The sequence below is a fragment of the Vombatus ursinus genome, unplaced genomic scaffold (genome assembly GCF_900497805.2).
Source record: "Vombatus ursinus unplaced genomic scaffold, bare-nosed wombat genome assembly UNPS02014768.1, whole genome shotgun sequence".
NCBI lineage: Eukaryota > Metazoa > Chordata > Mammalia > Diprotodontia > Vombatidae > Vombatus > Vombatus ursinus.
Genome location: NW_020954546.1, coordinates 11,822,382 through 11,840,724, shown reverse-complemented (window position 1 = coordinate 11,840,724; position 18,343 = coordinate 11,822,382). Strand labels below are relative to the sequence as shown.

Genomic DNA, 18,343 nt, shown 5'->3' with positions numbered 1-18,343 from the left:
TAATGAAATTTCAATCCAATTACAGGGGAATGTTCTGGTGAAATTTCTTCAGAGTTTCCTCTTGTTCAATTCAAAATCCACACATTCCTCCCTAACTGCAGCGCTAAGGATGGAAAGATAAGCCTGGGAGTTGGGAGTAGTTAACTTGAGAGGAGAAAGATGACTCAGGGATGCAGGCTTTGCCCCTCAGACTATGGACCACTTTGACACTAACTTGCTTCAAGAAGGAAAAGGCGGCTGTATCTCCTGGGCACTTTTCTCCTTCCTGATACTGCAGGCCTCATACTGACACCCCCACCCTGCCACCTCTACAACTGGTCAGCTCCAACCTCTGTAGGAATTCCTTCTCCTCTGGCTACCCTTTTCCTTTCACTTGTGCCCAGAAGCTAATGTGAACAATGCATCTCCCATTGAGTCATCATCCTAAAATGAACAGAAAGGTTAAGGAGGAGAACTTTTCCGACTGGGTGTTGGGTTAAGAAAGGGAGACCAGAAATGAGTTTGGCACTAAATCTCTTTCTCCCTCTCTGTCCATTCCACAGACACTGCAGCCAGCAGGTCTGTGCGGGCAGCCATGTCCTCCACTTTCAACAATGGAGCCAGCATCCCATCGCCACCAGATGCCGCCAATGGCTTCCCCCAACCCAGTGCCTCAGGTGCCTGGCACAGACCAGAGGAGGAGCTACGGGTTGTGGAGCCCAGCCTGGTGAAGAAGGCCCACCGGGAGATCCTGGACCATGAGAGGAAGCGGCGTGTGGAACTCAAGTGTATGGAGTTGCAGGAGATGATGGAGGAACAAGGGTGAGTGAGTCCAGGCAGGTGAATAGATGGGTAACCCAAAGACTGAGTCACTGCAACCCTACTGACCACCTGGAGCCAGCCCACCATTTTAATAATAAGCCCAACAATCATTTATACGATGCTGGCAAAGTGGCTACATATCTGGCCTTAGAGCCAATGTTCCAGTCCCCCTAATGATCTGGCTGTGTGGTCCTGGGCAAGTTCCTTAACTTCTCAGCGCTGTAGTCCAGTGGCATCAGACTCCAACCGAAACAGATCCCCACAGGCTGAATATTGACTAAGAAAACCACAGATTAACTTTATCTTTGTTGTGTTCTATTTGCATTGATTTTGTTAAATATTTCCCAAATACATTTTAATCTGGTCTCAACAGCACTCCAGAGTTTTGCAGGCCAGGAGTCTGATATCTCTGTTCTAAACAATACTCTAAGGTGATAAGGATGACAATGGCTAACATTTATGAAGCACCTACTATGTGCCAGGCACTGTACTAAGCACTTTACAATTATTATGTCATTTGATCCTCACAACAACCCTGAGAGACAGGTGCTATCATTACCCTTTTTTACAAAGGAGGAAAGTGAAATAAATGGAGGCTAAGTGACTTGCCCAGGGTCACACAGCTAGTAAGTGTCTGAGGTCAGATTTGAACTCATGTCTTCCTGACTCCAGGCCCAGCTCTCCCCACTGTATTACCTTGCTGCCCAGTAGGAAGTAGCAGATGGAATTTGAGGTAGAGGGAGTTTTCTTTCCATTCTACCACAATGCCTCACTCAAATCCAATTCAGGTGCACATCAGAGCATGACTCTTGGGGTGTCTTTGGTTCTCTTCAAAAATGAAGGGCCACCGGCAACAACAACCACAATGCCTCTGTAATATTTCTGTGGATCCTTGTGCCATTCTACATTTCCCTGCATCCCAGATGGCAGAGCACTTTGGAAGCAATGAAATTCCTGGCTGGTGAGCCTGGTCCCCTCCCTGACAAGCATGCTTGCCTGATGTAGCTGCAGTCTGGGGAATGCAGAAATACCAACTGAGCTGTTGGCAAATCAGCTGCTAACACACCCCGTGGCCAGCCAGAGCCCTATACTGGAAAGAGCCTGGGGTGGCTGATGCAACTATGGCCATGGGATGAAAGCAAGGGGTGCCAGCCTTGAGCCTGGGGGCTTTGGAAATGTGAATCAAGATTTGTTCTCAGATGTCAGAGTCCTGAGAAATCATATTACAAGAGGAAAGGAAAATGGATTTGGAGCCTGATGACCTAGCTCAAATGCTGCCTCTGGTCCATATTACTTGTGTCACTTTGGGCATTCACTTAACTACTCTGTGCCTCAGTTTCCTCATCTGTAAAATGAGGGGGTTGAACTAGATAGCCTTTGAGGTTCCTTCCTAATCTAATTCTCCGATCCTGATGAGGGAGGATGGTAACTGTACTCCTATCCCCCTGAAGAGTGGATAATAGCAAAGGACTCAGAGCCTATGGGTAACATAGTATAAAGGAAACAACACAGACTTTAGAGTCAGGAGATCCAGATTCAAATCTTGGCTCAGACACCTGCTATTTGGTGGGCCCTGAAAGAAGGAATCATGGGAAAGTCATTTCACCTCCTGAGCCTCAGTTTTCTTGTCTGTAAAATGGGAATAGTTATTGGTATATTTAAAGGGTGGTTGTAAGCAACGTGCTTTGTCAACTTCAAATCACTAGGTAAATTTGCAGGGGTTTTTGTCCCCTATCGATCTGAGGATGCCTCTAATCATACACTCCCACTTCTATGTCTCCTTAGGGTTTACAAAACTCACTCCTCACAGTGCTTCTGTGAAGGCGAGAGTGTCAGTATCGTTTTACAGACCAGGAAAATGATGCTCAAGATCTGGCCCTAGGTCACCCTTCTGACAAATGTCAGATTTGAACCCAGGTTTCCTGTCTCTCAGTGCAGGACTCTTTCCACTCAGCTCAGCCCTGCTGTGAGATTCTGATGTCCTGGGCTCAAGGAGTGGCTTAAGATTCCTCAAGTTCAACGGTCAGTCATGGGAGCACAAAATTCTAAATCTAGAGCTGGAAGGGACCTGGAAGGTTAGCTGGTCCAACACCCTCATTTCACAACCGAGGAAACTGAGGCCCAAGGAAGTTAAGTGACCTGCCCAAGGTCACACAGGTGGGCCCCTCCTCTGGGCACAGCCCTGGACTGGATACTGCAGAGGATGGGGAAGAAAACCTCAAAAAGCCCTTGATATGATGAAGGAGATACCAGCCCTGCCTTCAAAGAAGAGATGATGAGATATAATTCTTACCTTCATGGAACCCTGGTCTGGTGAGGAAGACACAATTCCTCTTTTCCCATCTCTCCTCAGTCCAGCAAAAAGACAGTTACACCTACAGATGATTGGTAGAGTAGCTAGGAAGACTGGGGAATTCCACCATCTCTTAGTAGCCCTAGAAACTGGGTTAGTTCTCACTGGGCTGGCTAGATCAACAGTAAGATCAGAGGCATCACATCTCACTTTGGTTTAACAAGAGAGACTTTTTTAAACTCAGACCTATGATTTTATTGGTATGGAGAATTGCTCATGAGGAAACACTCTATGCCAATGCAGGCTGGCACCTGCCCTGCCCCATATAGTCTTAAAGAATTCCCTGGAGCATTGAGAAATAAAATGACTTAGTGCCCAGGACTTGCTGACTCCAAGGCCACCTTCTTATTCATTCTGCCTCTCTCATTAAGCTAGATTTGCCAAGATATTTCCACAGTTCTCCCATTGGATCTTTGCCACAATCCAATAAGACAGCGGGAATTATTTACCCCTTTGAACAGATAAAGAAACTGAGTCTCTCAATGCACAAATGGCTTGCCTAAAATCACTCATTTTCTGCCAATTCCCATCCTGGTGCTTGGTGCTCAGTGAGATGCTCAGACCACCCAGAGGATGAAGGAGACAGCCACTGGTGTCCTTTTTATGGGGGAGAGAAAGGATGCTTCTGTGAGTCCTTCAGCTAGCAGCTCCTCCCAGGAAAGGGTTGAAGCTGGATTCCCTGCTCCAGTTTCCTTCCCCAAGGGACGTCACTTAGCTGCAGGGCAAAGGGAGTAGGAGAAGTAATTGCTGCTCAGTTTTCCTTCCAATTCTCTCCTGTTGCCTCTGCAAGGAAATTCCTGGATAAGGTGAGCCTGGAGCCCTGGGGAAACAGGAGGTGATGTCCCTTCATGGAAGTCAGTCCAAGGTCATCTCATTCACCAGGCTAGTAGTTGGTGGAGAGAGGGAGAGTTACATCTCTTGGGGCCAATGCCCCATGGAAGGGGTGAGAATTGTATGTATATGTTAATACCTAGGGTCATGGGAGGAGATTCTAAAAGCGGAAGTTCCATTCTAGGGATAGGGTCTCAGGGCTGGGCATGGGGTCTAAGTTCCAGAGATAAGGACTCAATTCAAGGAAAAAGAGCTAGGTTGTAGGTACTAGAACCCAGAATAAGGATGCCAAATAATCCACTAGGCTCATCCTAAGAAATGATATGTTTCCTAAACTCCAAGTGAGTGTTGAGAGAGGAGGAGATGGAAAGAAACAGACAGAGACACACACAAAGCAAGTTATTAGCAGGCAATACAAACATATTTGAAAGAGCTGATGAGCTATTGATGTGCAAAAAAAAGAAAATTCTGTTTCATGCAGCAAAACTGTGGGCTGTGGTCCCTGAAGAGGGAGTGGTGGGTCTACAGGTGCCTTAATTAAAGGCCATCATCTCCATAGTTAGGAGAAACAAGTTGCAATATTGTATGTGAAAATGATTTGACAAAATGACAGAAAACCATTTCTAAGAATGGGAAAAGTACTGAGCACATATACTTAATTCTAAGTCTTCATAACTGACACTAAGCCCGGAGGCTTAGTGCCCATTCCAGGCACTCAGGCCCCTGCCCTGCCCTTCAGTTCACAGCTCTGAGTCCCCATCTCTGACGCTGAGCTCTAGTCCCTGGGACTGAGCCCCATCCCAACACTGAGCTCAAATGCCTGAAGCAGAAGCCCCCTCCCTAGCACTGAGTCCATAGCCTAGGCCACTGTGACCCTGAGCCTGTATTTCAGACCCTCTGCCCCCAAACCCAATACAGAGGTACCATCTCTTACATTGAGCTCTTAGTCACCAAAAAATGTGCCCTCGTCCCTAGTACTGAGTGAGTCTTTGTCCCTGACACTAACTCCATAATTCTAGCAATAAACTCTCATCCTCACTACTGACTGTTCATCTCTAGCATTGAAACCTATCCCCACTCCTGGCACTGAGCCTCAATCCCTAGCTGAGCCTTCAGGGATGGATGGGATTTAGACAATCAGGGCAAGAGGCCCTGAACATTACAGGTGGGAGTAACAACTTTAGTTAAGGTACAGAGGTGGTAATCACATTCAAGGCTATTCATTCACAATTTTGTTTGAGCCAGTCTTTCTAGTCTAATTTCAACTATTTCTCTTCACATACTATATGTCCCATCACATAGATACCTCACTGTTTCCTGTCTTTGTCCTGTTCTTTTTTGTTGCTTGTATCTTCCCCCATGGCTGGAATGGACTCCTGTCAGCCGGAATCTTTACCGATTGAAATTCTGCTCTTCAAGGTTCAGCCCAGGCACCAACTTTTCCATGACTCTTTCCTCAATTCGCCTTGCCTCCTTCCCCCAATTAAAGAGGTCTCTCCTTCCCTGCCCCAATCTGCCTGTATCTTCTCTGCATTGACCTCAATCTCCCTTGGCTCATGGCTACTTCTGTGTTCCTCTCTTCTCTGTCCCTATTGGAGTGTAAATTTCTTGAGAGCTAGCTAGATGTCAGATGTATCTTTTATCTCTAGTAACCAGTTCTATGCCTTATACACAGATAGTGCTTAATATGTTTGTCAGATAGAATGGTATGGTGTATGCAAGAGACAGTGAAGAAACCAGCTTAGCTTAGAAAAGCCAACAGCTGGGTCTGAGTGAGTGGTTGGAGGCAAAGATGTTTGGCATAGGGGCTAGATTGTGAAAGACCTTGAACTTCAGACTTAAGTCTTTGCATTTCACCCTGTGGCCAATAGAGTGTCAATGAAAAGTTCTTGAGCAAGGGAAAGATGTGATGACGCTAGTGTTTTAGGAGATGCATCTGGTAATAAATAGATATTATGTATGACCAGCAGATTGTAGGACTATGGGCTCATAGATTGGTAGGTGGAAGGGACTTTGGAGGCCCTCTCTCATCCCCTACCAAATGAACGAACAAATAGTATTTAAGTGTTTATTATGTGCCGAGCACTATGCTAATGCTGGAGATATAAATACAAGGTTAAGACAGTCCCTCTTCGAGGAGCTGACATTTTAATGGAAAGACAACATATATAGGGAAGAGGAGGTGAGGGAAAGAAATTTTGATCTTAGGGAGACACAGAGATAGAAAGTGGAACAAGATGGGAGAGAGAAGGGTTAGTTGATTTGCCCTTTACAATGGCAGTGTTGATTTGGTTATAGTTCTCTGAGCAAAAGGTGGAACCTGGGGCCCACAGAGGTAAAGTGATTTGCTCAGGGTCACACAGCGTCAGAAGCTGAGTCCCTTGACTCCATAACCAGATGGCTATGTGGACATGAGGGACAGCCCCAGTAAAACGGTGATACTCCTGAGATTCTGAAAGAACTCAAGAAACTCTCTAGCACTTTGGATAGCTCCCTTATAGAGAATTCATGAAAAAACATGGACAGAAATCATATAGGAGATAAGAAAGTGTGGAGAGGGTTCCAATATGAGTTGGAAGTTGGAAAGGACCTTAGGAGTCATTTTGTCCAACATTTCTCCCAGGTAGAAATGTCCTTCGTTGAACCTTGATTGATGAACCCACGTCACCTGCCTCACCTCACATGCATCATTTGCCAAAACTTGTCTATACTTTCACAACATGTCCCTTCCCTCCACGGATGCAGACATTACCCTAGTTCAGGCCCCCATCACCTCATGCACAGACCCTTGCAATAGCATCCTAATTGATCTCCCTGCCTCATCTATTGCTACTCCAATCCATCATCCCCATTGCTGCCAAGATGATTTTCCTAAAGCATAGGTCTAACTATGTCACCCTGCTCACTACTAAACTCCAGTTGTTCCCGAGTACCCAGTACCTTTAGGTGCAAAACTAAACTCCCTGATTTGTCACTCAAAGCTCTTCACAACCAGGCCCTTTCCCTCATTTTTAATTTTCTTATACATTATTCCTCTCCATAAACTCGGTGGCCCAGCTCCACTGGCCTACTTGCCATTCTGAACACAGGACTCTCCATGTCCCATCTCAGGCTGACCCCAATGCCAGGAAGGCACCTATTCCTCATCTCTGCTTCTTAGGATGTCTAGTTTCCTTTAAGACTCAGCTCAAGAAATGCCTTTTAAAGGAAGCCTTTTCTCATCCCTCTAGCAACTATAGAATCTAGCTGCTAATATCTTCTTGTGTAAGGTGACTCTGTCTACTTTGTGTGTATCTTGCATGCACATGGTATGTGCCCTATTAAAATGTAATTTCCTTGAGAATAAGGACTGTTTCATTTCTGTCTTTGTATCATTAGCATCTAGCTTGGTGCCTGGCACATGGTAGGCATTCAATAAATGCTTGTTGACTGATTGAATAATTGATCCCTCGTTCTCTTAAAACAACCAGTGACAGGGAGCTCACTACCTTGTGAGACATACCCTCATTTGTGGAATGATCCTCATGTGCTATGAGACTGGGGAGGGGGTGAGAGGTGTGCATGGGGAGGTAATTGACCCTAATGAAGCACTCATAATCACCATAGGAGTCAAGAGGGAAGCAGGCTGCAAGCCACAAACACCTAGGTCTGTACTTCAGGGTTAAATCCTTCAGGAGGCATTTTAGTGTGACGGAAAGAGGTCTGCCTCAGAAATAGGAAGACCGGGGTTCAAATCTGAGCTCTGCCACTTGCTACTTGGCAGCTAGGTGACACAATAGATAAAGTGCTGAGCTTGGAGTCTGGAAGACCTGAATTCAGATCTGGCCTCATACCACCTATGTGGCAAGTCACTTCACCTCTGTCTGCTTCAGTTTTCTTATCTGTAAAATGGGGATCCTAACAGCACCTACTTCATAGGTTTGTTGTGAGGATCAAATGAGAATATTTGTAAAGCACTTAGCACAGTGCCTGGCACATAGTAGGTGCTTAATAAAAACTTATTTCCTTTCTTTGAGCAAGTAACTTTACCTCCCTGGGCTTCCCATCTGTAAAAGGTGGGGGGAGAATGTGAAGTTGGACTAAATGAACCCTAACATCCTTTCCAACTCTAAATCTATTTTTTTTTAATTTTATTCTGAATTTAACAAACACCAAAAAAGAAAGGGAACATTTCCATATACAAAATGAGACAGAAAAAGATTCTATGTGAAGCCATGAAACTACATCAAATACAGCTTGCTTTTAAATATATACATGTATATATAAAATTCCACCTGTTCCTTTCTTTATCACGTGTTACTTTCCAAGTTGCTTTGCTTGTTTCTGCTTTCTACTGACCTTCCTTCGGCTCCTTTCTGAGCATTTTAAAGGTGTTTCAACGTCCTTCTTTTCTTCTTTTTCTTCTTTTTTTCATAGCAAAATGATCCCTAGTCTTCTCCCCCAAAATAAAAAAGGAAAAACACAATTCTCATAACAAATTACAGTCAATCAAAGCAAATCTACACATTTGCTGCATCTAAAAATATACATTTCTTGTTCTGCACCTTGTATCTGTCACTTGTGAAGAGGTGGGTAGCAGGCTTCCTTGTCACTTCTCTGGAGATGTAGTTAGCCATTGCACTGATCAGAATTCTGACTTCTGTCCAAGATGTTTGTTTTTCCAGTGTTACTGTTATTGTAAAAAATATTCACCTGCTTCTGCTCACTTTATTTGGCATCAGTTCATATAAGTCTTCCAAGGTTTTTCTGAATCCATCTCCTTTGTCATTTTTTATGGCACAATAATATTCCAACATGTTCATAGACTATAATCTGTCCAGCTATTCTCTGATTGATGAGCACCCCCTTAGTCTTTAGTTCTTTGCCACCACAAAATTAACTGCATAAATATTTTAGTACATATAGATCCTTTTTCTCTTTCTTTAATCTCTTTGGGTTATTTGCCTACTAGTGGTATCTCTGATCAAAAGGTATGCACAGTCTAGTGAGTTTTGATGCGTAGTCCCAAATTGCTTTCCAGAATAGTGCAATTCTAAATCTATGATCCTATTATCCCCAAACTCTCCTTCTGAACTACCATCCATCATCCTCCTTGGTACCCATTCCTTTCTTTTACCTCCCCCACTTCAAACACACACACACACACACACACACACACACACACACACAGAATTCTCAGGTAGGAGGAAGGGGAAGAGATAAAAGGGAAAATTCAGAGAAAATTTTTGTAAATAACAAAAAAAAATCAACAAAAATGTATTTAAGAGACAAACATGCATGCATACCCACACATACCTCTTATATTTTCTCCAGGCTCAGAGATTTTTTTTTCATTGATATCACCTGGTCATTCATATTCATTTATTTCAGCTTGAATCCATTAATATTTCCTTCCTGTATTCAGATATTTGATTAATATTCATAATAATTACAGGACAGTATATTCATTTTATACTATTAAATAATATTCCAACCCTTAGTATTTATTTGCTAGCTCTGTAATTTGGTTTATGAACACTTTCCTCTCAGGTATCCTGATGTGACTATGAGAAGGCTCAAAGCCTATGGTGGCCCCAGTCATGGCCAGCCCCCACCCCTATACTGAGGCATGGGTGACCTAACTCCCTAACATGATGTGAAGAGCAGCATTACTTAAAGCAAGACAATATGGGAAACTGAATTAAATGTTAAGTCTAGAGTTACCAGAAATAGGTTCAAATCCTACCTCTGGCCCTTAATACCTAGGTGATCTTTTGTAAATTCCATCCTGTCCAATGCCTCAAATGAGTCCCTGAGACCTATCCACAAAATCCTAGATAGGTTCCGTCTGTTCTCCCTAGGACAAATCACAGGTTTTTGATATGTCATGCCTACAACATGTGTCAGACACCATGCTATGCACTGGAGAGTTAAAGACAGAAAGGAAATCAGTCCTTGCCCTCAAGGAGCTTATATTATGGTGGGGTGATGCAATGCACAAGAAAGAAATAGATACAAGGTAATTTGAGGAAGGAGAAGCAATAACGACTGTGAAGCGTGAGCAAGGTTTCATGGAGAGGGTAGTGTCCACCCAGCCTATCATGATTACAGATTCATTGGTTGAAAGACTAACAGATGGAGAGAGTCAAAAGACCTGGGTTTCAAAACTAGCCCTTTTGCTGTGTGACCATCAATAAGCTGCTGGACCTCTCTGGTAGAGTAGGTAGAGTGGTTCTTTAAATCCCATGAAATTTGGAGTCAAGGAATCTTGTAGTTGGAAGAGCCATCAGAAGACATTTCATTCAGACCATTTCAAGATGGAAAGGGCCTTCAAGATCTCAATGTCTAACTCCTCTTATTTTTACTGAAGTAGAAACTTCAAGCCAGAGAAGGAAAGCAACTGCACCAAGGTCACACAGCTTATAAATGGCAGGACTAGAATGAGAACATGGGTCTCTTGCCCCCCAGTTCCCATGCTTTTGTCCTCTAGAAATGTGAGATGTTAATATTTCTCCTTCCTCTGCCCCAATGACTCATCCAAAAATCTGACTTTGTCCTAGACTGGAAGGAAGACCATTGAGATGGGCGTGGAAGGAAAGGGATTAAAGACAGGGAAGGGGAGGGTGCAGTGCCACTTGAGGGCTCTTTGTCCAGTCTGCTGTCAGGAAGAGGAAGTTGCTCTCCACTGATACCGTACTAGGCACCAGGACTGTCTTTTTAGGTACCTTTCAGTTACAGAAACATAGAATGGGATAGTGAAAAGATTTCAAGTCAGAAGACCTGAGTTCAAATCCTGACTCCATCACTTACTACATGGGTGACCTTTCTTAAGTCACAGCCTCCTTGGGCCTCAGTTTCCTTTTCTATAAAATGAAAGCATTGGATCAGATAACCTCGAAGGTCCCTTTTGGCTCTAACTCTATAACCCTATGATCTGCAGCTGGTGGGATCACCTGGTTAATGTGGAAAACATCAAGCAACAAGCAATCCCAAAATAATTTGGAGTGCTGTTTCAGTCACATTCACACTCACAGAGACTGGTGCTTTCACCCCCTCTACTGCCAAATCCTCCCCAGCTCAGCCCTGCTATCTAGAGCCCACAAAGGGACCAGGGTGGAAGGGGTGAAGCAGGTCTCAGGTCTGCTTGGATATTTAACTATGTTTTAGAGGAAAGAAAAGAAATGGGACTAACCCTAGCTGCCAATCACGATATCCCCTCCTCCCCTCAACCCCTCTCTCCGGCCTGTATCACTCCAGATTTGTCTAACACTAGAGCAAGATGCCTTATGAGGTAGTGAGCTTCTCACCATCCAAAAAGTATAGAAAACTGCACATTTCAGTGATGGAATGTATCACAGAAACAGAAATGGGCATGAACACTTTCTGTCCTCAAACCCTACTCCCCACCTTCAACCAATAGAAGGGGCATCTAATCCAAGAGTCCCTCTTTGATTATACCTCTCATCAGTTTTCCATCCGCAAAATGGGAAGACCTCCAGTTCCCTCAAAGGCAGGAAGGGGTTGTTGGAGGGCAAAGAAAGCCAAAGACCCTAGTGACGCCAGCCTTGCTTTATCCTTCTTTTACACCCTCTCTGCCTGCTGCAGGTATTCTGAAGAGGAGATCCGACAGAAGGTGGGGACCTTCCGACAGATGCTGATGGAGAAGGAGGGGGTCTTGACCAGGGAGGATCAACACGGTCGCCACATGTGAGTCTCCTCTGGGGAGAGCAAGGGAGGATAAACAGGAGAGGGGGTGGGTCCAGAGGAAAAGTGTGAGCTAAAGGCAATGGGCCCCAGTAGGTTTGGGGAGGAGCTTCAGAAACTCAGGGGGCAGTCCCCTTTGCTCAAGTATCAAGCCAGTGGTAAATTATTGAATAGGCTGCTGAACTTGGAGTCAGGAGGACCTGGATTCAAATCCTACTTTTGACACTTACTAGCTGTGTGACCATGGACAAATCACTTCACCGCACTGCAAAAACTAGATATCCTTTGAAGTTCCCACCACATCTGCATTTAGGATCCTCCAGCTCTAAGTTAACTCACCCAAGGCATCCCCTCATTCTAGGCTTCCCTGAGAGAAAGGCAGGAGAAGATATGATTTACCCCTAGAGCTAGGGGTAAGAGAACTTACACAAAACAGTTGGAGAATGATTTAAGACCATATACAACGGGGGTCCTCCTTCTCCTCCAGGGCTTTCAGAAGAATAAGGAAGGCTAGTATCAGTACAGAGAAAGTACTGACTTGTAATCAAGAGAGCATCTCTTCCCTTGGTCTGGTCCTGTCATAAACCGACTGTGTGACCTTAGGCAAGTTTCCCCAACCATGTCTTCGCTTTCCTTATTCATGCCTTCATTTTTCTCTATTTCAAAAAAAGTACAGGGGCAGCTAGGTGGAGCAGTGGATAGAACACTGGTCCTGGAGTGAGGAGGACCTGGGTTCAAATCCAGCCTCAGACCAGACACTTGATACTTACTAGCTGTGTGACCCTGGGCAAGTCACTTAACCCAATTGTCTAAAAAAAAAGGTGCAAGGTATAAAAGTAGACTAAAACATACTTTAAGAAAGCCACCAACCAACAAGCATTTAGTAAACACCCACTGCATGCACAGAACTGCATGGGCATTAGGGATACAAGGACAAAAGTGAAATAATACCTGTTCTCAAATAGCTTACGTTCAAATGAAGGAGACAACATACCTATATATAGGTACATACAAAATGAATATAAAATAATCTCATTTGAAGGAGGCACTAGCATCTGGGGAAGAGGGAGAAAGAAGGAAAGACTCCATGTAGAAGGTGGTGTCTGAGCTGAATCATGAAAGAAATTTGGGATTTCTAAGTCAGAGATGAGGAGGGAATGCATTCTCTGAATGGGGGAACAGTCAGCACAAAGGCAGACAAAAAGTGAAGTGTGATGTATGAGGAACATTGGAGGGCCAGTTTGGCTGAACCATGTGAAAAAGAACAATGTATAATAAAGCTGGAAAGATAGTTTGTGACCAGGTTGTTAAAGGCTTTAAATGTCTAATAAAGGAGTTTATATTTGCTCCCAGAGGTAACAGGGAGATACTAGAGTTTATTGGGGTGGGGGAGGAGAAGGCAAGTTTTGACATGGTCACACTTGTGCTTTGGGAACTCAGTTAAGAATGACTCACTAGTACAGCAGAGGACTCTGGGTAACTGAGATTTCGAAGGTCAGTGAAGGAATAAAGGAATTAAAACTGGAAATGGTAAAGTAGAAAAGCTAATTCCAGAGCAAGGGGCAGGACAGTCAAAAGATCAGATCATAGAATTTAAAGTTGAAAGGTCATGCCATGCTGAGTGTCTTTGAGATCAAGTATGACCCCTCATTTTACAGAGAAGGAAACCAAAGTTCAAAGAGTGAAAGGGACTTGTCCAAGGTCACACTTATAGTAATTAACAGAACTGTGACTTAAACTCAGGTCCAAACTAGGTCCTTCAACTCCAAACCCATTGTTTATATCACTGCCCCATGGGATGATATCTTTGCCGATGGAAGAGACCAGTGTCTATCCACTTCATCTTACAGAAAAGGAAACTCTGACCCAGAAAGGTTAAATGACGAGCTAAGGTCACATAAGTAGCAAACCCAGCGCTTCTGACTCCAGATACAGTGTTCTTTCTAGTATATCGTAACTGTCATGAAAGTCATTCATTCTATACTGTCTAGGTCTTTGTTATTTAGGTGTGTTTTTGTAAGCGACAAATTTTGAGGCTTTGTTTTCTTCGCCAATCTGTCACCTTTTTCACTTTATTGGACTGTTTAATCCATTTACATTTAAAGCTACCAGAGTTAGGTTTATATTTTCTTCCAATTATCTTTAATTTTTTTTCTTAATTAGAATCTTTTCCTCTTACTTCATATATACAGTATTTTGTCTCTTCAGTTATTTTATCTTAGTCTACTTAAAGACAACCCTATTTCCACCAGCTATCTTCCCCGGTACCCCAGGCCATTTGTTACCCCTTTACCAAGTTTTAGAGTTTTGTTTTATTTATTACTTCTTTTTATGTCTTGCTTTTATCTATCTATCTGAAGAATTTGAAAAATTCTTCCTCTTTTTTCTATCAATTAAGTAACATCCCTCTTCCTTTTCTCCCCTTCAATTTATTTTGCTTATTAGTTTTTACATTTCATCTTCTGCATCTTTTTGGGGGAAAAAAGATTTTTCCTTCTTTCTCTTCATTATTTCCCTTCCATTTCTATCATTCTAGGTTTTTATTCTTTGATTCATGACCTTTACTTTATTTATTCCTTCTGTAGTCTCTGTATTCCTCATGGAATTCAAACTTCTAAGGTACCTATTAAGAGCTCCTTCTTCTAAATAGTTTTTATTTTATCACCTTGTAGATCTTGCCCCATGGCCCCCTTTTTCTGCTGTGTCTCTTTCTTAGAAATACCAGTTCCTGCAGGTGATAGAGAAAATATGTACCCAAGGTACATAGCAATCCATCCATATACATATATACACATATGCATATATGTTTGTACATGTGTATATCTATATCTATATATATACATATTGTGTATGTATATATACATGTTATATATGTATCCCTATATACATGTGTTATATTCATGTGTTTATGTAATATGTATTGTGTGTGTGTGTGTATAAAATCAGTAACTGCAACATGAGACAGAATTTTATAAGAACCATAAAAGGACCACAAACCAGGGTTAGATGAGGTTGGAGGAAGGAGAATGACTTTAATGAGCACAGTCTGTCTCCTGCCCAGAAAACCAACCCATCAAGACAGCCCTTAATTACTCTCAGCTCTCCATAGATGGGGATAGGTGAAGACTACAGCAATCCTTCAAATAAAAATAAAACTATCTGAAGGGTTGTCTCGTGGAAGAGGGATTAGAGTCATTCTCTTTGACCTCAGAAAGAAGAACTAGGACAGATGAGTGGAAGCTGTAGGGAAGCAGATTTTAGCTTAGTGTAAGAATGAACTTTCTAAAGGTCAGACATGTCCTTCCCTTGATTCCTCTCTAACATTGTCACTAACTGACTACATGACCTTGGACAGAGATCACTTGCTTCCTTTAATCCTTCATTTTCTTCCATCTGCTACTTGGACTGCCTTGTGAACCAGTGATCTCCTTGGTATTGGAAGCCCCAGTTAAGTTGGACATGACCTCTGAGATCACCTAGTTCCCTGTGTATGACCTTTTTTAACTGTTCCTTATGTATGAATCTTATCTCTCCAACCAGACTGGGAACTCCTTGAGGGCAAGGACCATGTAGGCTCCTTCTCCTCTCTCCTCCTCAACACAAATCACAGGGGTGGGCACACAGTGAGGTTTAGTCCAATTTCTTCATTGTACAGGGTAGGATACTAGGCACAGAGAGGTTCTGGTGTGACTTGCTGAGGACACAGAGCTAACAAGTGGCAGACATAATATTCCTCCCAGGTTTTCACTCCAAAAGCCATCATTCTTTCCACTAAAATGTATAAAGAGGATTACAATGGACCTTCAGTATCATGGAGTCTGTTAAGACTCCCTTCATGTTATAAATCAGGAAACTGAAGCCCAGAAAGGAGAAATGAGAGCCCTGACTTCTCTGGAATCATTTCATTACTAGAGATGGCAGAGATCTCATTGACCACCTAGTTCAAACCCAACATTTTATAGTGGAGAAAACTGAGGGTCATGGACTTTAGGTGATTCACACAAGCTCACTTAGGGAGTAAGCATTAGGGGCAGGACATCAACCCAGGTCTTCTGTCTCTAGAGTCACTGTTCTTTATAATGTACCACACACTCAAGGTCACACACAAGAAGTAACAGCAAAGCTGGGACTGGAATCAGGGTGTCCTGATTGCCAGACAAGGGCTCAAGCCCATCAGGAATGTTATAGAGATTATTTTTGTCTAGGATAAGAGTCTGGATAAGATGACCTCACAGTTCCCTACCAAGTCTGGGATTCCATGATCTCCAGGTCATAGGATCACAGATTTAAAATAGAAAGGGACCTCTGAGGCATCTAATACAATGATAAGACAACTGAAGCCCAGAGGGCTTCTAGGAACTCAAGGGCACACAGGTAGTGAGCATCAAAGTCAATATTTGAACCCAGATCCTCAAGTCCAAATCCAGGTTGCTTTTCTCTGCAACACACTAACTTTCCAAGTATAGCTGAGTCATCCAGAAAGAAGGTCCCTTGTCCTCTACCATCTCTAAAAACAGGAACAAGTTTCCCTAGGAGAAAGAGGAATGATCATGCCAAGAGAACAGCAAGCCAGGGGCAGGACTGAATGTCTGAACACCTTCTCACAATCCTATGGCACCACTGAAATGTCACTTCATCCATGAAACATCCTCCATGCTAGAAATAACCCACTCCCATCACTGGGCCCCCAACCCTAGTAGCCTCTAGGAAATGAGAGTTCTGTCACACCAAATCCTGGGTTACATAAAGATTAAGGCAGTGAGAAAATGAGTGTTTGTTTCTCTCTAGAATAGGTAATTTGCACAGAACTCAACCTTTCCATTAGAAATCTTCTCTCCATTTACCTAAGATTTGCACAATCAATGTCAGGTTCAGAAAACCTAGGTCTTTCCTACCCTCCACCATTGCTTCTCTGAATGGGACTAAAAGAGCCATGGTGAGGATGTAATTGTCAGCATTCAATTCAAGGAACATTTGATAAATTCCTACAAAGTATGGGGTCACTTAAACTTGTCCCTTAGATTCTGTCTGAGCCCTCAGAGGTCAACCAATGCTGATTTCTAGCAGTCCCAGGCACTAGCATTAGAAGAATAAAGCCTAAAGATGGGGCCATGGGAGACTACATGGGAGCAAGGGGACATATATAAGCAGGCAAAGCAGAGGCCTCCTATGTGGAATTGCCTGAGTGATGCTGAACAGGGCCCCCAAACCTTTCCCTAGTTACTTGTTATAGTTCTTGAAATATCACCATTCCAGCTCTATTCCTTTCAATCATAAAGGAATTTTGTATAGGATCATAGGTTTAGAGCTGGAAGGGAGCTTAGGGCCATTTGATCCAATCTTCTCATTTTATAGATGAAGAAACTCAGGCCCTGAGAAAAGTAACTGGCCCAGGGTTAAACATTCATTAAGTAACAAAACTGGGATTTGAACCCAGGTTTTTTTATTCCAAATCCATCTAGGGAATATCTTGTTATAGGTTGACCCCTTATCTGAGAGCTATTGATAACACGATGCAGAAGAATGAACATGGCATTGGTGCCAAGATAGGGGTGGGGATGGGGAATCCCAAGAAAGGAGAAGGGGGAGAAGGGCTCTGAAAAGAAGGAAGTAAAACAAAGACCAATGTCACTGACTTCAGCGTGGTGCTGCTGGCTCTTTATCTCCTCAGGGATGGAACTCTTGGGACCAGAGAAGAAGGGGAGTTGGGGAGGGGAAAGGGGAGGGGCCACAACTTTCTTACCAAGTTCACTCACATAGAAATTCATGTGAATTCTCAGGCACTGTTCTTGGAAAATCCCATCCAATTGAATCATCATGAGTACCCATGAACATTTGTCATAAACCACCCAATTTTATGCATCATGCACTGGCGGTGTGGGGGTGTGAGGAGGGGCTGGGATGGGTCCAAGCTGAAGATGGGTAGTCAGAGTCTTCTAAATGGTGCAAGTAATCTCTTTTGAGATTTTCTCCTCTGATAGAGGGTCTTGTCAGTGGGGGTTAGGGGAGTCATCTCCCTGGAAGGCATAGTGGAAGATGACAAACAGAAGGCTTCAAGGAGAAAACTAGATAAAAAAGAATCCTGTTTTCTTTTTCTCTCTTTAACCCCATATTGTGTGTCCCACCATTGTACTTTTCTCATCCTCCCTACCAAAAAATAAGGGGGGGGGTGTATTTTAAAGCCTTTGGTGATCAGAGAGAGAAAATTCCAAATGCTTCCAATGAGAATGGACCATTAGAACAAGAGTGACTTAATTCAGACAGAAGAAAGACCTTTCTAGGGCACAATGCTATGTACATTCAAAGATGCTCTGAAAAAGCAGGCTGAGTAAATGAATTTATACCCAAGCTTTGTTCTAAAAATGTCTCCAGAGTTTTACAGCAGGGTGGGTGCAATGATCCAGTGGATAAGAGAAGCCTAAGTCCAGGAAGAATCTGAGTGCATTTGAACCCAGAGCCTTATCCTCTTCTAAGAGGAGAGTCCTTGACTAAAGGTCATCTTGGGATTGTTGAGACCTTTCTTAACAGAGCCCCCCATCGCATACTCTGTGATTTGCACTTTGGCAGAGAGAGGAGAAGGATCCCTGTACACAGGGAGCTTATATTCTGGAAAACCTGGAACAGTTAAGAAGATAAAATGAAGTATAAGATAACATGACAAAATATGTACGGCAG

The 18,343-nt window shown here is 43.2% G+C and overlaps 1 protein-coding gene across 1 annotated transcript in view; it reads left to right on the top strand.

Annotated features, from left to right (window-relative positions):
* Positions 1–574: 574 nt before the first annotated feature.
* Positions 575–18,343, top strand: part of SRRM3 (serine/arginine repetitive matrix 3) — a 58,017-nt gene continuing 40,248 nt past the window's right edge. The window contains exons 1-2 of the mRNA XM_027862419.1: positions 575–801; positions 11,570–11,671. Coding sequence (XP_027718220.1) covers positions 575–801; positions 11,570–11,671 — 329 coding nt within the window. The remainder of the gene's footprint in view (positions 802–11,569; positions 11,672–18,343) is intronic.